This window comes from Heterocephalus glaber, unplaced genomic scaffold, assembly GCF_053883595.1.
Source record: "Heterocephalus glaber isolate CG9 unplaced genomic scaffold, H.glaber_assembly_v1.0 deba00000122, whole genome shotgun sequence".
Classification (NCBI taxonomy): Eukaryota; Metazoa; Chordata; class Mammalia; order Rodentia; family Bathyergidae; genus Heterocephalus; species Heterocephalus glaber.
Window position 1 is genome coordinate 64,020,052 of NW_028258138.1, and position 23,840 is coordinate 64,043,891.

At 39.0% G+C, this 23,840-nt stretch overlaps 1 protein-coding gene across 3 annotated transcripts in view; it reads right to left on the reverse strand.

Moving 5' to 3' along the window:
* Window positions 1–8,952: 8,952 nt before the first annotated feature.
* Window positions 8,953–23,840, reverse strand: part of Drd3 (dopamine receptor D3) — a 50,650-nt gene continuing 35,762 nt past the window's right edge. The window contains exons 6-8 of one of the 3 annotated variants that reach the window (XM_004835691.3): window positions 22,906–22,983; window positions 16,390–16,735; window positions 8,953–15,285 (exon numbers count right to left, since the gene is read on the reverse strand). In XM_004835691.3, coding sequence (XP_004835748.1) covers window positions 15,089–15,285; window positions 16,390–16,735; window positions 22,906–22,983 — 621 coding nt within the window. In that variant the 3' untranslated portion in view covers window positions 8,953–15,088. The remainder of the gene's footprint in view (window positions 15,286–16,389; window positions 16,736–22,905; window positions 22,984–23,840) is intronic. The other 2 variants (XM_021263431.2, XM_021263430.2) reach the window with 2 other exon arrangements.

Consider the following 23,840-nt stretch of genomic DNA (forward strand, 5'->3'; position numbering starts at 1 on the left):
TACTCCTCAACATTTAATGGAATTACATTCAATAAACACATTGTAAGTTAAAGATATAATTTTTTTTTTTTTGGTACCGGGGGTCAAACTCAGGTCCTTGCACTTGCGCAGCAGGTGGCAAAACCACTGAGCTAAATCCCTGGCCCTAAAGATATAATTTGAAAATGTGTTCAATATACATAATCTACCAAACATCATAGTTTAGCACCACAGTATACTGTAGACTATTGGTTGTTTACCATCAATTGTATGGCTGACTAGAAACTGCAGCTCACTGCCACTGCCCAGTATCTCAAGAGAGTACTATACTGTATTTTGCTAGTCCAGGAAAAGATCAAAATTCAAAATATGAAGTATAGTGTCTACAGGATGCATATCACTTTTGCACCATCATGAACCTGAAAAACCATAAGTAGAACATTTTTAGGTTGGGGATTGTCTGTACTTAACAACTTAAAAGATTGGAAAGAAAGTGGATAAATAGGGACTTTCACATACTAGGAATGGGAAAGTAAGTTAATACAATGGCTTTGAAAAACAATTTGATAATATCTACTAAAGTAGAACTTATGCAAATATTTCTACTAGTTATTTCTTATTGTAGATTTGTATCCTAGACAAAATTCAGCACACATGCTCAAGGACATAGCTTCAAAATTTTTCACTGTAGAATTTCAAAACAATAAAGATTTGATTACAAAGTCCATGATTATCAACAGAAGAATGATACGGTTATATAGCATTTAAAATGAATTAATGAATTTCTACATGTATCAACTTCTGTGGAAAAAGGCAGTCTCAGAGAATGGTGCTTCATATGCATTTTGGAAGCATAATATTTAATGCTAAATGGATACATAAATGTGCAACAAAGCATAAAATATTGTAAAAATGGTAAACATTTAATGCAAGATAGTAATTCCATCTGGGCATAGAAGGGAGAACATGATATAAAGGGGATTACTTTAAGTGTACTGGTCATGCATCCTTTCTTGTAAATTATCTGAAATAAATATACCAAAATGTCAATGTTTCATAAGGCCATTGGCCATACATATTATTCTTTAAAGTAATCTGAGTGTTTGATATATTTTATATTTTCCAAAATGGAATAAATAAGGAAGATGACATTTGTAACCACAAAAACCTCGCCAGATTTGCAGAATTTAGTGTTTCTGCCAATTGGATGTCCAAATTCTGTTCTCTTAGTTCTGTATCTCCTGTTTGGGAATTAGTATGAAGTCATATCTGTGTGATCAGGAGGGCAGCATAAAGAAAACCAACTACTGGTTTGTTTTTTTTGTTTTTTTTTTTGAGGCAAGGTCTCATTATATAGTTCAGGCTGTCTTTGAACTCACTGTGTAACCCCAGGCTGGCCTTGAACTTACAACAAACAATCCTCTTGCCTCAGCCTCTTGAGTGCTACGATTACAGGTGTGTGCCATCATACCCTTATATTTATTTTATTCTGTCAGGAGCTAAAACTCATGTTCTGATATCTATTCCCATAATGTTGCACATCAATTGATATTATTAAACAAATAATCAAAAACTTTGAAATGTCTCCTACAGTTCTTCAGGATGAAATCTTATAAAGGTTTGAAGGTGGTTAGTGGAATGGAAAGATGGGTGGGATGGAGCTACCAGGTATTCTTTTGTTTTCTTCTTGATCGAAAGGATTTTGCTCTCTTCCTAGCTTTTTACTGCATAGTTTCTTTGTCACTAGTGGATATCCCATAGGTACTCTTTCTTTTTTTCTGAGGCACACTTTAATTTGTTGTCACTTGAGAAAGCATGTTCCTGCTTCCTTTCTATTTCTACTCCATGTAGATCAACTTTACTTCTTGCTGGAAGCGTTTTCCCTTGCTTTACCTCCCTTTGCAAATCCTGAGCAAGACTTACCCTTATTTGCACTCTTCTCCCTGTGAGTTTTCTAGACAGTTTTGTCTGTAGGATATTACCAAAAGTGAAATAAATTAGTTAAGAGGACTGTAACGTTAAGAGGATAGTAACATCTCATGGAGCCCTCCCACTTCCTTGGCCTTTCCATTCTTTGTATGTGGGTGGGGATAGGACTGCTCTTGATTTTAAAAACTCAGAGCTTTTGGTTCAAAATCCTTCCACAATGAAAATTCATTTCTGCCCAATTTCATACTCAAAAGTCTTGTCCTTGATATTTTCAGGCAACATACCTATGATTAAGCACAAGTAGCACATATTCTTTTATGCATGAATCTTGCTTTCCAATTTATACTGTCTTACACATTTTCCCCACAACAACTGTGTGAAGTAGACAGGATGGAGATCATTGTCCTCATTTTACTCCTGAGGAAGTGGATCCCTAGAGAGAGATTAAGTCCTCAGAGTTTGTGGCCTGAAGAAAATGTACTTTAGTCAATGTTGATAGAAGCAGTACAGCTAGGAAATGGAAATCACCAGCCAGCAGGGGTTATAGAAACTGCGAGTTCCCTGTAGAAGGGCTTTCTTCACTAGGGTTCATTCAAGGAATTCTTTGGAGGCTGCCAGTAGGTGGGTTTGCTTGGTACAACAAAGGTTCACTTCAATACATGAACAGTAAGTATTCTAGTTCAATAAAAGCAGATTCTGGGAGAGAAACACAAGGGGATTCCACTAATTCTGGAAGGAGGCAGGAAACAACTAGAGGTGAGAAGGACGGGAGGAAAGTGGGAGGGGCAAGGAGAATAAGTGACAGAGAGGGAAAAGGTGTGAAATAATTTGCCCCCAATTTATCTTTATGAAAATTTGATATGGGAAAATTCTTACTTGAAAATGAGATAAATAAAGAAGTAATTATTTGCATCACAAATTAACTCTTCACTTCAAAAGATTATTTACCACAGGTGTGACTTTGTGATGTGAGACTTAGAAAAGAATATGACTTGGGAGAGGTGGGAAATTTAAACAATAAGCTTCTTGGTTATAATTTAATAGGAAATAATTCCAGTGATAAAGGGGAAGATAGATAAAGAAAGAAGTGGCTGTACAGGGAGCTCTCTGCTGAGCTAAGGCTTTGAAAAGGACTTGAATAAAAAGGAGAGGGAGGGGATTATAGATAAGCTTGAACACAAAAGACTATCATGAACCTTCAAGAACAGAATAAAGGAGGATAAAAGTTAGGAGTGAGCTGAGCCTTGTAAAAAATGCTAAAGGCTGCTATACTTAGAGTAAGGAGAAACACAAACATGGAGCTACCTGCTTTTTGAACTGCAATGGTAACAGAAGTAGTTCTTAGCAATCCTTACTTTGCTTCTGTCTTCTCGAAGGTACAAAAGGTATTTTTTAAAAGATGAAGAAATAGCCTTTCTTTAAGATATTATATTTGTGTAGAAGGTATATGTAGGTATTAGTCCACCTGGGAAAGGGACAGGATCCCTGTATCCTGGTCATCAAAGATAAACTAAGACTTAGGAGCTCTCAGGGCAAATTTGAGAGAACAGTGGTAAGGAGCAGACGTAGGAGAGACAAAACCAGAAACATAGTGAATTGCATCCTCCCCTCCCTTCACATTCTGCTCAGATCTTAGATAATTCTATTAAAATTTGTTAATTTCCTGGCATGAGGGGATTTCTTATGATAATAACTTTTTTTGTTGTTGTTTGCTTTTTGAGACAGGGTCTCACTATGCAGTTCAGGCTGACCTTGAACTCACTATGTAGCCAAGGCTGGCCTTGAACTCACAGCAATTCTCCTACCTCAGCCTCCAGAGTGCTGGGATTACAGGCATGTGCCACCACACCCTGTTTAGGGGATTTCCTATGAAACAAGAGATGGATCTCAGTTTTGTCTCCCTTAGGGGAATTGAGGGAAATGAAAGCCAACTATAAAATGCAGGAGCTGGGATACAAGAACATGCCACCTTCTATTTTGAAAGGCAAGTGAAGTCTCATATAAGTAAAACAGTAGGAAAACACGGTACCTCTTTAAGTGGGTTTGAATTTCTAAACTAGAGGAATTAAATTTTAGGGAATTAAAATGCTATGGAGTGTACAAGGGGTCTCAGAATTTCTATCACCAAGCTGTTGGGAATTACAGCAAATGGTAGGGATGCCCAAAGACTGAAGGCTTTTCACAAAGGGAAACAGATTAGATTCTATCAACTAGAGTTCAGGAAATAAGCCTTGATATACATTCCACTGCAGGCGACTAAGGCTAAGCCAATAATGGTACTCCATTTACCTTACCAGGATGAAATCATGGCTAATAAGATGCAAGGGAATTCTGCTTGGGGTTTCAGGCAAAGAAATGCTGTATCAAGAGGAGTGCTTCTGCTGTACAGGCATTGTTATTTCAGATATGACTCCTGGAACTGCTCCTTCCTTACCTTGTACTCCCAGAAATGGGGGTGGGCAGCTCAAGAGTACAGCAATCCTCTGAGATTGGCGGAGAGGAGAGAGAGAAAGATCTTGATCACTAAATCTCTGAATCTGCCAGCCTGAAGCTCATATAACCTATAGATTTCTTCATATGTGATAATAGACCTCATTGCATAAGACATTTGAGTCAAGGTTTTCTGGCATTTGGGGCAAAGAGATTCTAACTAATGCGATGGTATATTTTGAATTTGACATACATTTCACAAATTGTTCATATTATTTGTATTGGTCAGCTTTCCCATTGCTGGGACAAAATATCTGACACTCATGATTTAAGGGAGAGGAGGTTTATCTTCGCTCAGTGTTTTAGTTTTCAGTTCATGGTTGGCTGGCTCCAAAGCAGAGTTATCATGGTGGAAGGGCATGGTTGAGGAAAACTGCTCAATTCATGGCAGTTGGGAAGCAGAGCAGGCTGCAAAGAGGCAGAGAAGGGGCCAAGTTCCCCCAGGTCTCCAAAGTCCTGCTTTGATAATCCACCCAGACACACACAGAAGTGTGCTTTACTAATCTCTGAAGCCAATCAAGTTGACAATCAAGATTGACCATTGGCACACACCTGCAATGGCCACACTTTAAGAGGCTGAGGTGGGAGGATTGCAAGTTTGAGCTAGCCTGGGCAACTTAGTGATTTACCGAGACCCTGTCTTAACAATAAGAAAAAGGACTGGGGATAGAGCCCAGGGTGAAGGCCTTGGATCTAATAATCCCCAGAACTGTAGAAAAAAAAAAAGATTAACCATCACATTTTCCTTGATATGAAAGAAACTTCCAGGTTAGATAATAATAACCTTAAGTATATTTGTGTGTGGATAGTGTGACTCTGACTTTGAGGAGTCACGCCAGGCAACAGTGCTTTATCAATAATATGACAACATTCCTTTTACTGTCTTCTTTCATTTGAAGATCATTCAAATCTTGAGGGAAGTCTAAAATAGTAAATATCAGAATTAAAATTCAAAGTGATTTAGCAAATTGACATGCTAGCTAGAATAAAATCAACAAGTTGAATAGATGTCATATATAAGATGCAACACTGGCTCAAAAATCTACTATAAAAGCTCAAAGGATGGGAGACTGATTTAGTAGAACTTGAATGGAAAACAACTGAGAATTTTAGTTGTGCACATGTAGTACATACTAGGGTTCACTGTCTAGAGTCTCCCTTCACAATGAAGGCAACAATTCCTTCAGCTACAGGAAGTATTATTAGCTAATGGTCAGTGGCTCTCAGCTGAGTCCCTGTCTAAGATTGGCTTTCAGCTGAAGAGAACTATTACCAGGAGTTTGTGCCACCTCCTGAAAGATAGCTGCTTTTTATATTTGATCAATGTAGGCATAAAAGGCCTGGTTCATATACTTAAAGGCAGGACAAGTCTGAAGGGCCATCAAATCCACAGTTCTCTCTGGACTCCTCTGAAGCACTTCTTAGAACTGAATCAGGGTTCCACTTCTCCTCTGCTCAATTTCCCAGACAGGTGTTGATCCTGTTGATCCTAAAGTTCCAGTAAATTTTCTACATGTGAATCACCAACTCAGAGCCTGTATTTGTTAGGGACTCCCAAGTGTCATCATGGCCCCACTGTTAGGGTGGGATAATATATAACCCAAGTAGTAAATAATGTTGCTATAAACATTTGTGTACAAGTATTTGTTTAAATACCTACTTTAATTCAAAGGCATATATAACCAGGAGTGGAATTTCTGGGTATTATAGTAATGCTATATTTAACTTTTTTTGGTAAACATGCTCATTCTTGAAGGAGGAGAATCCCATTAAGAATCCCATAAGAATCCCATTAAGCTGCAAGCTATGACTTCTACCTAGTCATTTGTAATTTCTCATGTCAGGAGACCAATAGGCAAGTGATGGAGTATCTTGACAAAAGTAACTGGAGGTCAGGAGATTGTTATACAATGAAAACATGGAACAATACATGTGGAATTGGGTGATCTGCTGAGGTGTCTCCTTATATTCCTTTGCCTAATTTTGATGGTAAAAATGCAGTGAGTTTATGAAAGTCACTATGTCCTTCAAGGCTGCTCCACCAGGTAAGTCACTGTGTTGGTTACTTTTAGGTGTTAATTTGACTGGATTAAGACATATCTGGATGGGTGGTAATGTTGGGAGCAATGCTACATAATTCTGGGGAAAAATCGTTTGAGTAGGCCTAGTTCTCCTGACTACAGGCCAGCAATAACACTCCAAGACATACTTCCATTTTGGCCTCAGGTCACAAGGGAGATCTCAATGATCCCATGATGCTGTAATCCTCCAGGACAAGACCACACCTGTGGGAACCGCCCTGGGAGGAACCAAATCTTCATCTGTGTAGTTCCTGGGAGGAACTAAATCTTCATCTGCATAGTTCCTCATTGTTCTTAGATTTCCGTCACCCCCACCCAGTCTTTTGTTACACCTTGTTCAACCCAATATGATACTGAAATCTACATTATTCATTTGTTACATTTGTTTCTTTGGATGTACTGAATAAAAGGTGCTGCAAGCTAGGGGTCTTTTGTCTTTGCCGCCTAGAGCAGCACTGATCAGACCCAAAGCTCAGCTTCTTCTCAGTCTCATTTGTCTACTTTTCCTGTAATTCGCCGTGTGCTGCCGTGGCTCGCAGGAGACTAGGACTTACTGCAGAGGTTCTGGTAACGTCCCCTTCCCCTGTTCCCTACATGGTAAAACATTATTTCTGGTTGTATCTGTGAGGGTGTTCCTGGAAGAGAGTGACATTTGAATTAGTGGACTACAGAAGATCTGATTCCATCATCCAATTGGCTGATGGCCTGGATAGGACAAAAAGGCAGAGGAAATACAAATTCACTATCTTTTTCTGCCGTTGAACATCAGTGTTCCAGGCTCACTAGTCTTCAGACTCCAGGACTTGAACCAATGGCCTCCCAGTTTCTTAGGCCTTTGGGCTAGAACTGAGAGTTACACCTTCAGTTTCCTTGGTTCTCAGACCTGCAGACTTGAAGTGTGCTATGCCTCTGGCTTCCTTGGTTCTCCAATTTACAACTGTAAGATCATGTGACTTCTCAACTTTTGTTTTTGTGTGAGCCAATTTCCATAATAATTCTCCTCTTGTATGTTTATATCAATATATACACTATTGCTTTAGTTTCTGTAAAGAATCCTGACTAATATAACCACCTAGAGCAGTGGAGTGCTAATCATTCGTGAGGGTAATCTGAAATAGATAGTATAAAAGGACAACAATGAGAATTATTTTGAGACCAGCTACTGTGACAGAGATTATAGGTCATCCCACTAACATTCCACAGGAAGAGAGAACAGCTAAATTCCTGATGAAGCTGTTTCTAGAATCTAACAGATCCAAGCGCCGTAAAAGGTGGAGTGTGGTGAATACTGCAGTGCCACCCAGATCTCCTTAAGGACTTTGCTCCTCTCCCTAGTTGCTTGGAGTGTTGACAATGACAGCTTTCAAATGAAGAGGGCCTCTGCCTGAGTCTTGCCTCCTCTCTTGAAGTAGCTGTCATCCAGTGACTGGCTGGGACCCTAAAAACCTGCCCTACCCCCTCTAGAGCTCCCAGTGGGATCCTTTGAGTTTTTGGTGCGACTGAATCGCAGTTCCAATTCTGCTGGTCCTACTTCCTTCACTGTCCTATAAATGTTGATCCCTAAGTTGTAACCCATTAAACTTCTCCATTATGTATGCAAATCTTCTTTTCAGAGTTTCAGTATAAGCCCTAAAAGGCCAATGCAATTTGATTTGGGTCATTAAAAATTGAATATTGTAATCAAGGGGAATAATGAATCTATGGCACTCTGAACTAGTTAAACAACATTTAGAAAATTATGTTCTCCTTGAGAGAAACTAATAAAATGGCTACATTCAGAGGAAAGCAATCGTGAGGGATACTTGAAGTAGAGATAAAGGAATTAAAACTCTGAGAATTATTTTAATCTCACAAATGTTGTCATGGGGAAGATGGAATAGAGGTCTCTGTCCTGGAGAGGAGGATAGGAAACAACCAATGAATTTTATAAGAAGGCAGATTTTGGATAGTGGGCAGGGTAGGGGAATTCCTAAGGACATTCCTATCTCATGTCTTGGGAAGAAGTGAGGCAGATTCTTAACATAGTTACATGACTATACTTCATAGATGTTTTGGAGAGAATTTCTGCAATGACTAAGGAACTGGGTTAATGTCCTTTGAATTCTCAAATCCCATGATTATAGATTGTGATAAATTACAAGTTTTTAAAAGGATTTTTAATGTGGAATCTCATGAACTTTGCTGAAGCACACTGAAAGACTCAAGTACATGAATTTTTCTCAAGAGTATAAACACCCTCTAGCACCATTTCTCAGTCTGGAGTGGTGTTGCATGGACTAGGATAAATATATGATATTCCCACTTAGCTTTCTCCAACTTCAATGAATATGCTGTTGAGTTCCTAGCTTTTTTTGGTACCGAGGATCAAACTCAGGTCCTTGCGCTTGTGCAACGGGCGGCGGAAACCACTGAGCTAAATCCCCGGCCCTTTGAGTTCCTAGTTTAATACGCAAAGAAACAAATGATTGTCTTTGAACAGTTTGGACTTTTATTAATAAGCATGTTTACAGGTTTTTAGAGCTTAGAGAATCATTTACATTCTTCTAGAAATATTATTTTTTTAGAATTATTTTTTAACCTATTTTATCAAAGCCTTACAAATCCAGACTTGACACTTTTACTAATAATAAAGTTGAACTTCAGGAAGTTTATAGATGTAACCTAGACTACTAAAAGAATTACATGTGAAGGCTGGAATCTAACCCTGTATCCTGAATCATAATACTTTGTATATTTTTCCAAATTAGCCATGTTTCATATTCTCTTGATTTTCAGACCACACTCACCATATTTTATAGTTTCAATTGTATCCCTCCCAAATAGTCTAAAACCCCACAACCTATAAATGTGATCCTATGAAACAGAGTCTTTGCAGATGTAATCAAGTTAAGATAGAGTCATATTGGAAGTTTTATAACAAGGTAGAATGTCATGTGAAGACAGAAGCAGAGACTGGAGTCACATGGTCACGAACTAAGGAACAACAAGGATTGCCAGCAACCACCACCAGCACCTAAGAAGTGGCAAAGAAAGATTCTTCCCTAGAGCCTTCAAGAAATCATGTTCCTGCACTCACTTTGATTTCAGATTTTGGCTTCCAAAACTGTGATACAATAAGTTTCTCTTGTGTTAAGCCACCCAATTTGTGGTATCTTGTAATGGTAGCCCTAAGAAACTAACACAACATACCTAGGGGACTTCTCCCAGGCAGGAATAGATGGAGTGTGAGGAAAGAGTCAGGCTCAGACATCATGAGGGTCAGAGACAGGCGGTTTTGGAGAATAGAAATGTTCTGCTCCTCACTTCCTCACCAGGGGAGAAACAGAGAAATCAAGGCCAGCATGATGATGTGTACCATCATCAACCTGGGTATTAGATCATAATGTACTGAGAATGTGGCTGTGTGAGCAGGAATGGGTGCCCTGTTAGATGCCACCTGTTCCTCTAGCATCAGACTACAAAGTCAGTAAAGAATCCCGGGCACATTTCGAGAACAGAAGACAAAAGAAAAATCTGATTTTCACATAGAAAGTTGAAAAGGCTGTGCCATATAACTTGAGAACAAGGTTCTGAGTGGGCTATGAGCCAGATCAATATTATAGCAACAGTTGCTTAGGGGACAAGTAATAACAACATCAATTGTAATAGCAATCACATATTTTTTAGGGCTTTACAGTCGAGTAAACACTTCTGCTGTGGTTTAAATGTTTGTGTCCCCTGCAAAATTCATGTTGAAACTTAATCCCTAGTACAACAATACTAAAAGGTGAGAATTTTAAGAGGTAATTAGGCCATGAAGGCACTGCCCTTATGCATGGGATTAGGGCTTTATAAATAGGGGAGGGGAGACTGGCTAAGTCTTTTGCCTTTCTGCCACGTGAGGACAAAGCATTTGTCTCATCTTTCAGATGAGGCACTTGTCAGTCACAAGACACTTATTTTAGGAGGAGAAACCAGGCCTTGGCCAGAGACTATGTCTGCTGGTGCCTTGATTTTGGATTTTCCAGCCTCCCAAACTGTGAGAAAATAAATTTCTATTATTTCTAAACTATCCAGTCTGTGGTATTTTGTTATAGCAACAGGAATAGATAAAGAAAACTTCTAATTTGTGATTATATCTAATCTTTAAATGGTGTAATAAGGTAGAGCAGGCCTTAGGTCTCCATTTTATGCATGAGGAAACAACAGCTGAGAGATTAAATCACTCGTGCAAGGTTACTTGTCTGTGTGAGCACTAGAGCTCCAGCCCTTGGTACATTTCTATCCCTTGTCTTTCCCACAAGGTGGTTAGAGACACCTTGAGTTCAGCCCAGCTCCCTCTCCAGGGGCAGCCATCCTCAGAGATTTATAGCTTCTCCTGCTTGTACCCAGGAAACTATGCAGGCATTCCATGCACATGATGGAGATGGGGTGATTAGTTCAGGTGAGGGTGGGTGGAACAAGAGGACCCAGGTCTTGCGCGTGGTGTGAACTCTTAGTTTCCGCCTCTGCCAGTGTGTGCCCCAGAACACAGCAGATGCTAGCTTCACCTGCACTGAGTCTTTGTGTCAGAAGGTAGTCATGGAAACTCACTCCCTTCCTAAGCTGATGAGCAGACAATTAGGTAGAATGGAGGAATCAAGTTAATTGCCTGTCATCCCCTCCCTGCTCTCTGTGTATTGATTCAAATTAGGTTTTTTTAGTTTTCTAATGTCAGCAGATACCAAATGATCAGAGCATAGACCTGGGAGTTAAGACTTCGAGCAAAAAGCCAGTTCTGAGTGAATCCCTTAACCCTTCTTCCTCTCTGTTTAGTTCTGACCCAAGCATTTATAAAAACACATCTCTGCTGATATCCCTTGGTTTCCAACCCCAAAGTCTCTCAGCTGTCTTGATGTTAACCATCTCTGATGCCACATATATCCAAATAGCAGTCCTCTCTCAGAGAAAAGAGATAATTCAAACTGAATCCTGCATTTGTTAAAATCGCCATGTAGCTCAGTGAGAAACAGTTAAATAGTGGATGGTCTGCAGTGTGCCTTGTGGGGTAGGGGTGGCACAATCTGGAGATCTTCTCAAACAAGTAGCACAATCAGCTCATCTGTCACCAGAGCAGAGCCGCAGGAAATCTTTAGAAATGAAGCCCCTTCCTTTCCCATTCTCTCTCTAGGGCCCCTTCTTTATGGCCAGTTGGAATTGTTTGGAATTCCCTGCATGGTCCTTGCTTGTTCTTATCTTTAGCTCTTCAGAGGGATGCTCTTCAAGCAACACTCTTTCTACCTTTTTATGTCTCAATTCTGACAATACTTGTCTGGGAAATCTTAAGACTGAATAGAGGGCTTCCAAACACCAGGAGTTTTCTTTATTACAGACAACAAGCAGGCCATCACTGTACACAAAAATGCTATCTCCTTACTAGACTAAAAGCTTCTAGGAGGCAGGAATCATGTCCTCCAGGATGATATTTCTCAGCAGCAAGCACCATGCTTGACACATAGAAGGTGGTCAATCATTATTTAGTAAATGAATGATTGATTTAGTAAATAATTACTAGAGAGTAATGTCCTAGAAGAAGGAAATGTTTACTTAAGGTCTAGAATTGAATGTTGGTTGTAATTTTTTTTGATTTTCATACTATTTGAGTTTTTCCCAAATAAAGTGGGCAAGTATGGACTTCTTTATGTTGTAGAATAATTGTCTCCAAGAACTCTGCTCTGCTTCATTCAGGCCAACATTTCTTCTGAGATTTTTGACCTTGTTGGTTCTGAAAGTAGTGAGCCCTGAGGTTGAGTGTGCTGGTTCATAGTGGGAACTGTAGAATACAGGAGGTAAAATGAAGGGTATCAGGATAGAGACTGAAGTGGGTCCTTGGGAGATGTATCTGGGATTCCATTAGGAAGTGCTTCCTGGATCAGAAGAAAGCATCTTTGAAGCAGATGTTGTTTGGGATAATACACATTATCTAAGTAAGAGATGCCTCTCAGTTTAAGGGTGGAAGTGTAATATAACTTTCACTATATTTCTATATGAAGTTTATATTTTTTACAGGGTTTTTGAAAGTATGAGAGAGTTAAATGAGCAGTAAACTAGGATTTAGCACATTTGAGTAATTCTCTGCCATGATTAACCAACTGAGAGAACAATTGTTCTGGGCCTCAGTTCCTAATTATATAAATGGAGGAAGGAGTAGAACCAAATACATTCTAAGGACTGTTCCAAGATTCTCCAAAAATAGATATTGATGTCCCTGGCTACTGTTTTAGAAACTGAACATAGCAAGAGAGTGAGATTAATATCTTGGGTTGGGTTCTATGAACTTTGGGTACAGGTGGATGGGGCAGGGTGAAATTTCTCCCCGGATTGATTTTTGTTTCATCTTTTTCTTCTCTCCTTTTTTTTCCCACCCTTTCCTTCACCTTTGTGGTGATATGCAGTATTCCACAATGGCTGATAGCATGGTAGGGGAATGAGATGGATGTACTTGTGAATCCTTGTTCTGCCACTTAGTCACTTTGCATGTGACCTGGGGCAAGTGTCTTAACCTCCTTCTACCTCAATTTCTTCATCTATAAAACAAGTTTTTCTTGCCTAAAGTTTTTATAAAGGGTGAATACTTGCTTAAAGAAAGGGTACAAAATATTTACCATCACTGTTCTTCATAAAGGTACTAATACCTATGTTGTTTATATTTCTAGCTTCAAAACTCTGATTTTGATACATAATTCTATAGTCTTTTGTCCGACTGTCTTACCTGTTTTCTGTTTATTTTGCATAGAAAAATCTAGGAGCCATGAATCTTTACTTTTGCAAATTTTAATTGTTCCAGGATTCACCTTTGCCTGCACCATAACCTATTGAGCTGGATGCCACAGGGTACAAGTATTAGGGGGCAGACTGAATTTTTCTGCCAATTTACAATATAAACATTATTATAGATAATAATTTCTTAAAATGCTGGAATTAAAAGCATTCAGGAGTAACAGATAACTAATTCACTAGTGTTACATATGTTTCCTTGTTCTAAACTTAAGGGTTAGAGGAATAAAGACTGGGCAAGAGAGGCCTTGGATTCCTTGTAAAGTTCTTGTGCACTTTAAAGTTTTAACAGCATTGCAACATGTATCTATTGTGCCTATACACTACTACCTCTTAAAAGATAATTAATTGACATTCAGGATGAAAACATTTCATGAATTATCCACAAATTTTATCTTGATTATACAATCAATAAAAAATAGCTTTTTGTCAGAGAAGTGAATGGTGAGAATATTTTAGTTCCTTCTAAGTACAATTGTGAATGGCATTTACAAGTTATTTTCGTTATACTTTTAATCTTAGTCATTAAAGTGGTGATATTTAGGATTTTCACAGGATTTTACAAAGTATCCATGTAATGCCTCTGGACAGCCACCAAACATGGTGCCCTCAGCTCTGAGGTCTGCTGGCAGTCTGGGTGAGTCCCTACCACCCTTAGACTGATTAGCAAATGAGCAAACATAGGAGCAAGCAGTAAACTTCTTGAAGACAGGAGATATCTTAGCCATTGTTATTTATTCAGAAGCTAGGAGGTGCCTGACACTCATTAGAGAGTCTCAGGGTCTGAAAGTACTCTGTTAATCAGAAGATAAAGATGCCCTGGCTAGGATAATCTTCTAGTATTATGCAAAGCATACCTAAGGTATGTTCTGAATCACAAAGTTCAATGGTGAACTTTGAGCACTGACAATTGTCATTCCTCCTTAACTTTTGCATCTTGAATGACTCTAGACATTAAGACTTTGAGATTGCCTTAAGAGAGTTAGGGAAGAATCAAAGGGCCTCCTTAGCCAGAGTTAAAATAGAGAGTTTTTTTGATACTGGGGATCAAACTGGGACCTTGCAATTGCAAGGCAGGTGCCAGAACCACTGAGCTAAATTCCCAGCCCTAGCCAGAGTTAAATAAAGGGGTAGCAAGGCTCGAAAATAAAAGCACAGGTCCCAATGTGGGACAGTGTCTCTGTTGGGGTAAGGAATCTCTTCACCAACTTAGCCAATTAGATTCTACAGCGAGGTAGAAGCACTGCCTTGCCTTTCATATTTCAAGGTACACTGAAAGAAGAAAGCAACCCAGAGAGAATGGGTGCACAAGAGTACCAGGTGAGTTGTGCTGACATTTGGAAGTCTGAAGGAAGAGAGACTGGCTGTTCTGCAAGATGGTGTGCTGGCTGAGATTTAAAGGACCCCTTTGCAAGTTGAGAAGGATGAAATCTGTTCATTTATCCTTCACTATAATGAATCATGCCTCCAATGATAATTTTGTGTGCATGTGTGTGTGTGTGTGTGTGTGTGTGTGTGTGTGTATGTGTGTGAGTTGTGAAGAGTCATGTTTTATCAGCTTCTTTCGGAATTATTGCTTATCCTTTAAGGGCTCTCAACCCTTTGATTGTCAGAATGAAGTCAGATGCTGGTTGGGGAGGTAGAACATTCTGTTTTGTAGGAAGAAGTTGGTCACATCTGCCATGCAGGGACACCTGTTTCCAGGAATCTTTGCACCACATGCCAGAGGACATTGCAGTCTTTCTGAGCAGGCCCTGGCCAGGGGGCTCAACAGCTTGGCAGTTAGAGGTTGGTGTGGGTTCTCCTTTCTTCCTTCAGCAAGACAGGATCTTGAGGAAGGCTTTGCGGAATTCTACATTGAAGGTGGTATAGATCACAGGGTTGAGGGCACTATTCACATAGCCCAACCATGTAGTGGCTCTGTAAAGCTCTGGGGACACGTGGCATGCTTGGCAGTGGGTATTAAGAACGTGGGTCAAGAAGAAGGGCATCCAGCAGACAATGAAGGCCCCTGGATTGCAAAGGAGGAGAGAAAGTAGGTAAGGAGATGGTTTACTCTTTTATAATAACATGAAAATGACCTACGGGCTGTCTGCTTTATGTCAGCCACTATGCTGAAAGTTTAATATACCCATTTGCTTTTTCCAATAACTCTATGAATAGGTGTGATCAGCCACGTTTCTTTTTCTGTTTAGATGAGAAAACTGCATGCTAATGTCTTTGATTCACTTCAGGCCTTTGTTACTATATCAGTTTTCTACTTTAGCTTTTGGGTAGTTCTTTACAAGTCATTTCTCCTCAATTCAGTTCAGGCATTTATTTAGTGTCTGCCTATGCAAAATATGGTCCTAGGCTCTGATAGGGACAAAAACCTCACACACATGACTTACACAGATCCTGCTGTTGAAGAGATCTTGCAGTTCTACTGATGTTCCTCATATATGAGAACATGAGGTTTGCCAGTGATGTTGAACAGTATGAATTGGCTTCCTTAACTCTATATAACACTGATGACATAAAATTTTAATTTCTTTGCTTAAAAATGCTTATACTTTTTTTTACTATAAAAGTTAGCCTTGATTGTATACATAATGGAAAACTTGGTAAATACAGAAAAATAAAAAGACACATAATAACCAGCAACCACTAAAAGACAATCACTTTTGACATTTTGGTGAATTTCTTTCCATCTCTTTTTTCTCTGTATTTAAAGTAACCTAGATGCTATCACGTTATATGACGGTAGTGTTTTACATCCTCATTTTTACTTAATATTTTAAAATGATTAAACATTTATTAAATATCCAACATACATATATTTTATTTAATCATGATTTGATTTATACAATATAATTCCATATGATGGCAAAATATAGCTCAATTAGGTGGCTTGTTTAGCTTCATAAATTTCAACTAGGTTTTTGAATTTCCACCAGTGTTAAGATTCATACAAAATCTTTTCAGTTGTATTATAAAATATTTTATAAATATTATAGTCATTGAATTTCTAATTTCTGTCAAATGTGGCTACTCTAACATCTACTATCAGCTCCAACTAACCTAATCTAACCAAAGCTAATCCAATCTAATCCAACTCACACCAGCTCAAACTTACCAAGTACAATGGCCACCATCTGGGTTGCCTTCTTTTCTCGAAGTGGCACTCCCCGAGGCTGTAAGGAACCCAGTTTCAGGGATGTTGATAATCTGCCATTACTGAGTTTTCGAACTTCTAAACTGAGCTTGGGTGCCATGGTGGGGCTCAGGGAGTTTTGAGTTCTCTCCTCCCTTTTCAGTTCTCCTTCTTCTTCTTGGAAGCTTGGTCGCCTCAAGGTGGTACCTTGGCAGATACTGTAGTAGCGTTTCAGCTCTGTGTGTGCTTGGCCAGGAGAAAGGGGCTGCGGGTGTGAAAAGGGAGGGTTCTCACATTTCTGGGGGTATTGTTTATCTCCTATGTGTTCCTTAAAAGGAAAGAAAATGCAAAGAAGGAATAGGAGACCATTGTTGTGTGAAACCTACAGAAGAAGCCACTGAGAGAATGGAGGGATTGTGGAAAGTTATGGAAATGAAACATATTTTTGGCTGTACAACTCCAAAGCGCCCGGTACCTATAGAACATTAGATAATCATAGCAATATCTTGAGGGAGGAGCATAAGATTGTAGTCTGATCTCTCTGAGTAGAGTTGCCTGACTTTACAAGGCACATGGTAAATGATACCTCTGAGATGCAAGTAGCAAAATTTGCAATGTGGGAAACTAAATGATTCAAGTTTTCAACAATTAAATTATGACAACAATAATGCCTGCCAGTTGCAAAACATAGGCCTTACTTGAATTTTGATTCAAACAAACTAATCATAAAAATTTATAAGACAATTGGAGAAATTTGAATGCTCACTGGGTATTTAATGACATTAGAGAACTATTACTAATTTTTTAGTGTGATGTGGTATTGGCATTATGGGTTTTATAAAAGATTTAACATACTTTAGAGGATCTTATGGAAATATTTTCAGGACAAAATTAGCTTCATAATAATTCAGTGAGGGGCCGGGGATTTAGCTCAGTGGTTTCACCGCCTGCCCTGCAAGCACAAGGACCTGAGTTCAATCCCTGGTACCAAAAAAAATCAAAGCCAAAACAAACAACAACAACAAAAATCCAGTGGTGGGTATCTGAATGTAGGTGGGAGCATAGATGAAATGATTGGCCCTGAGTTGATAATTGCTGAAAGTAACTGATGGTGACTAGGTTGTTTTGTTATTTTTGTCTCTCTTCTTTTTTATTTTTGAAATTTTCTGTAATAGAAAGTTTTAAAAATGTGAAGAAAAAAAGAAAACCCAGGATTTTCACCTCAGTTTTCCACTTAGTACATATAATTCTTCAGCAAGTTAATTTAATATCTCTAAGTCTTATTTGCAAAACACAAAGTAAGTGGAAAAAATGAGTTTGTGATGAGTAACTTCTGAGAGTAGAAAATAAGACGTGAAATCTTCTGGTATTTTGATAAGGGGAGAAAGCAGATATGTATAGGTCCAACATTTAAACTTCTTTCCATGTTTGAAGGTATAGGCATTTGTGTCAATCTTGAATAGGAGGCAGGACTCCTCAGCTCCCTTACTGAAGCAATAACAGCTTGGTTTTCAGTCCACAGTTACCCCTCTCCCACGAGTGCCCAGGCAGCTAGAGCTCTGGTATATGAACCGAGTCTAAGCAATTGGAGATTCACATCTGAGAGTCTGTACTGAAACTAGAGAAGCAGGCAGACCAGAATTCATCTAAGTGTGATGAAATTCAACATCCACTGTCCCCTGTTGTCTAACCAGATTATTCCTGAGGCATGAACAACATCTCTGTAGCTGTTCTTCAGCCTTCTCACTCAGTCTGTGAACAGCCTGACCAGATTCCAATAAATTCCTTTTCTGTGTAAGTTAGTTAACATCAGCACCCAGAATCCCTTGCTTCTCTTTCCTTAGTTCAAAGAATCATAGGCTTCTGGATACACAGTGCTGATGCAATGAGCACACTCAGAAGCACTGTTGAAGAAATGAATGAATCGAAAAGGATTTTAAGTGATTTAGTGTTTTAAAACTGTGCTCCAGAAATCCAGATGATCATCAATACCTACTTTCAGAATCTATACACCAATAAGACGGAAAACACAGAAGAAATGGACAGATTCTTAGATACATATGAATTACCAAAGTTGAACGAAGAAGACCTAAAAATTCTGAACAACCCAATATCAATCAATGAAATTGAAAATGTGATTAAAAACTTATCAACTAAGAAATGCCTGGGCCCTGATGGCTTCACTGCTGAATTCTACAAGACATTTAGAGAAGAACTGCTGCCACTACTGTTTAAACTCTTCAATGAAATTGAAAGGGAAGCAATACTCCCAAATTCATTCCTGGAAGCAAGCGTCACCTTGATCCCCAAAGCAGAGAAAGAGCCAACTGAAAAAGAGAACTATAGGCCAATCTCACTAATGAACATAGATGCAAAAAACCTTAATAAGATACTAGCAAACAGAATGCAGAAGATCATCAAGAAGATCATACACCCTGATCAAGTGGGATTCATCCCAGGGATGCAGGGATGGTTCAATATATGCAAATCAATCAATGTAATACACTATATCAATAGAGCCAAGGACAAAAACCATATGATTATCTCCATAGATGCAGAAAAAGCATTTGACAAAATCCAACATACATTTATGATAAAAACCCTACAAAAAATTGGAATAGATGGTCTCTACCTCAAACTGATAAAAGCCATCTATGAAAAACCAACACCCAATATCATACTAAATGGTCAAAAACTGAAATCCTTCACACTAAAATCAGGAACAAGACAAGGATATCCACTATCACCACTCTTGTTCAATATAGTTCTGGAAACATTAGCTACGGCAATCAGACAAGAGAAAGAAATAAAAGGAATAAAGATAGGAAATGAAGAAGTCAAATTGTCATTATTTGCAGATGACATGATGCTCTATATAGAAGACCCCAAGAACTCCACCAAAAGTCTTCTAGACTTAATAACCAAATTCAGTCAAGTAGCTGGTTACAAGGTCAACACACAAAAATCAATAGCTTTCCTCTACACCAATGACAGACTCACTGAGAGAGAAATAGGGTAAATAATTCCTTTCACAACAGCATCCAAAAAACTGAAATACCTAGGAATCAACCTAACGAAAGAAATCAAAGACCTCTTCTCTGAAAACTATGGCACACTGAAAAGAGAGACTGAAGATGATATCAGAAAATGGACAGACATCCCCTGCTCCTGTGTAGGAAGGATTAATATAGTGAAAATGGTCATACTTCCAAAACTGCTATATAGATTTAATGCAATTCCAATTGAGATCCCAGCAGCATACTTCACGGACCTTGAGAAAACAATCCAAAAATTCATTTGGAGCAAGAAGAGACCCAGAATAGCAAAAGCAATTCTAGGTAACAGAGACATGGCAGGGGGTATCACAATCCCCAACCTGCAACTCTACTACAAAGCTACTGTGATAAAAACAGCATGGTACCGGCAAAGAAACAGACCTGAGGACCAGTGGAACAGATTAGATGATACAGAAACAACGCCAGACACACTCAGCCATCTCATCTTCGACAAAGGAGGCAAACACCCTCACTGGAGGAAAGATAGCCTCTTTAATAAATGGTGCTGGAAAAATTGGGTTTCAACTTGCCAAAGATTAAAACTAGACCTATATCTCTCACCATGCACTAAACTGAAATCAAAATGCATTAAAGATCTAAATATTAAAATAGAAACTCTGAACCAGTTGGAACAGAGTTTAGGTAGAACCCTTGAAGACATCGGGGTAGGAAAAGATTTTATGAACAAAACCTCAGTTGCCCATGAAATAGCACAAACAATCAACAAGTGGGATCTCTTCTTATTAAAAGGCTTCTGCACAGCAAGAGAAACCACCAGCAGTATGAAGAGACAACCCACAATGTGGGAAAAAATCTTCACCTGCTCTTCCTCAGACAAAGGTCTACTATCTCGAATCTATAAAGAACTTAAAAAGATCAGACCTCCCCAATTTAAAGACCCAATCCAAAAATGGGCATCTGAAATGAACAGACATTTCTCAGACAAAGAAATAGAAATAGCAAATAAATACATGAAAAAATGTTCAACATCACTGGTCATTCAAGAGATGCAAATGAAAACCATGCTGAGATTCCACTTCAGTCCAGAAAGAATGGCTGCTATCATGAAATCAACTAATAACAAATGCTGGCGGGGATGTGAGGAAAGAGGAAGCCTGCTCCACTGCTGGTGGGAGTGTAGACTGGTGCAAGCACTGTGGAAATCAGTATGGAGATACCTCAAAGAACTAGGACTGGAAGTCCCATTTGACCCTGCTATTCCACTGCTGGAGATCTTCCCCAAAGAATTAAAAGAATCATACCACAGTGATATATGTGCACCCATGTTCATAGCAGCGCAGTTTGTCATAGCTAAAACTTGGAAACAGCCCAAATGCCCATCAACTGGAGACTGGATAAAGAAAATGTGATTTTTTAATAAAATAGAGTACTACTCAGCCATAAAAAATGAGAAATTAGAGACATTTATAGCTAAGTGGATGCACATTGAGGCAATACTCTCAAGTGAAATAAATAGAACACACATGTAAATACCGAATAGTTTCTCTGGTGTGAGAAACTGAAAGTGTAAATAAGGACTAAATGTATAATAGGTAATGTGAAATAGGAAGAAAAGGGGCAAAGGGGAAGGAAGTGGGAGGGCTAGGGGAAAGGATAGAAGGGAATGGGATTAATATGAGAAAATGGAAAACTAGGAACAAAATCTTTGTAAATAGGGAGGACTGGAGGGGTTGAAGGGAGGGCTGGGCAAGGTTGAAAAATAAGAACCAAGAGAGATTATGTAAAGGTGCAAATTTCCAATGATGAATGTCATTATATTGTATACCTAAAATGTACCAATGATTAGAATGAATAATCGATAATGTAAAATAGGAAGAAAAGGTCCAAAGGGGTAGGGGTAGTGGGAGGGGCAGGGGAAAGGAAAGAAGGGAAAGGAAAAAATGATGAGAAATGGAAAAAATGGAAATAAAGTCTTTGTAAATAGGGAAGGGTGGAGGGCATGAAGAGAGGGCTAGGAATGGGGAAAAAATAAGAACCAAGATGCATTATGTAAAGGTACAATTCCCAATGAGAAATGTAATTGTGTTGTATACCTACAATGTACCAATAAAATAATTTAATACAAAAGAAAAAACAAAGAAAAACAAAAAACTGTGCTCCACTGTGGCATTTTCAGGGATTCTATGAGAGCATACATGAAAAAAAATTGTGCTTTTCATTTTCATGGGATTTCCTAATAATTAATATAACCATATTGTTTTGACAACTTATAACCAAGATTATGCTTATGCGTAAGCTGGCACATACTGATCTTCTAAAGATGACAATATTTAACTTCTAATGTATAATTTCTGAAAGTAGGAGAGTGGGGACAAATTCTTAGAAGTATTTATGAAATGTAAAACTGGGGAACGTTCTGTTTCTATTTGACACATATAGATATTCAGTCCTATGAGGGCAAGTGATTCTTCTAAGCTTACGTGCTAGTGAGTGCATTTTTCAGCTCTCTCTGGAAGTCCTTATCACTGCCCCCATCACTGATAGAAGCAAACACTGGATTCCTCTTTGTCTTGCTGGGAGAGACCTCTACTCTACTCCCAGATGACAGGACTGGAGTTAATTCTTAATCATACCAGCAAGGCAGCCTCTCAATTCTTCAATCTTTCTTTTGTAGTCTACTCTTTTCCTTTGACCTCAGATCTCAGATATGCCATAGGCAACTTTAAGTGGCACCAAGAGCCTCTCATTGCTACATAAAACCTATGTAAATGTGGTTAATTAAACTGCTCAGAGACTGGACAAGACTCAGGCTTCATTATAGTTTTTGCAGTTTAATTCATAACGTGGAGCTCAGGGAGAAGAATATTAGCCTTCAACCCCTCCAGGCTCTATTGTGTACTCTTCCAACTAAGAAGGCAGGGCTGGCTTGAATTGGAAAGAGAAGGCTTAAGGTGACCATGAAATTATTTTGGTTTTCTCTAGGTTCAGTGGAAAATAGGGCACTTGAATGTCTCCTTTCCCTGAATTTTCTTGGCTTTTTCCATATGTATTTCATTTTGTTTTCTCTAATGCAGGTGTCTCTGGATGACAACTTCAAACCACACCTTACAGGGGGTTCCTGGATCCAGTCATTGGCTCCAGTCATTGGGATATTGTCCGATAGTCACATGCTTTCTGAATATTATTTGATAATCCCTTTCTGAAGTTTAATCAGGCAGAATCTCAGATCTTGTTGCATATTACAAATTTTTGTGGAGTTAGGGCTACAGTAGATTCCATTTTGTTTTTGTTTTTTTTGTTTTGTTTTTCAGTACCAGGGATCAAACTCAGGTCTTTGCGCTCGCGGGGCAGGTGGTGGAACCACTGAACTAAATCTCCGGCCCCCAGTAGATTCCATTTTGGAGTGGTAGTGGAGTTAAATAAAACAAAGCATCATCTTGAGAAAAGGTCTCTTATTCTTTTGTTATGATCTACAACTTACCATTCTTCCTGTGGCATCTGATGGAAATCTGGTCCTTACTGAAAACTGTCGGATAGGGTGCAGTCGAAGGCAGGAAGACTAGAGAGGTTGAAGAAGAAACAGTCAGTTGTGTGCTATCTTTTATGTAACCATGTAGCATGACAATGCTTTGAATGCACTGTATTCACATCCTCAGCCTTGGATCCTGGCCTCCAATTGAATGGGGACCAGTAGTTTTGTTTTACCCAAGCCTTGGGACTTCAGCTTTGAGAGTTTGACCTTCACTCAGGTCATCAGACACTGATCTAGACACCTAAATTGGTCAGCCTTCAAGATCAAACTCACTTTTCACTCTGTCTATAAAGTCCTTTTCTGAGCATACCAGTCCTTCTTTTCTCATAACTTTAAGAGCACTTCACATTTGGGTGCCTTTCTGTTTTTACCTCACATATAGCAAGCGTCCTCTTCAGTTCTGTGCTATTCACTGACTTCGGGTGAAGGTGAGATTTATTTATTTGTCTAGATTTTAAGCTCCATGAAGGCAAAAGCTATATCATATTCCCATGGTCCCTTTCCTAGTAGATTACAAGTGATCAGTTTTCATGCTTTGAGTTAATTGTGGGTAAACTACTATGTGCCAGGCACTGGGATAAGCAGAATCTAAAGCCCAAGCAATGCAAGATCAGTGATGAGGCAACAATCTTCCTTTTCAGAGCCTAGAAAGACTCATCCTATTTCACCAGCTGGCCAGTGCCTTGACATAAGGTCAGATCAGGAAGGAAAAAAGGTTTCAGTGGACCCTAGTGATTCCTGAAATGAATGGTTTAGACAAAAATGTCGATTCTTAGAACTCACCAGCAGAGCAGGGTACTACTGCCACACTAACACCCCCCCGCCTCATCAAATTAAATAAAACTTCAAACTTTGTGGGATTGCTAGCCATTTGGAGGAAATGA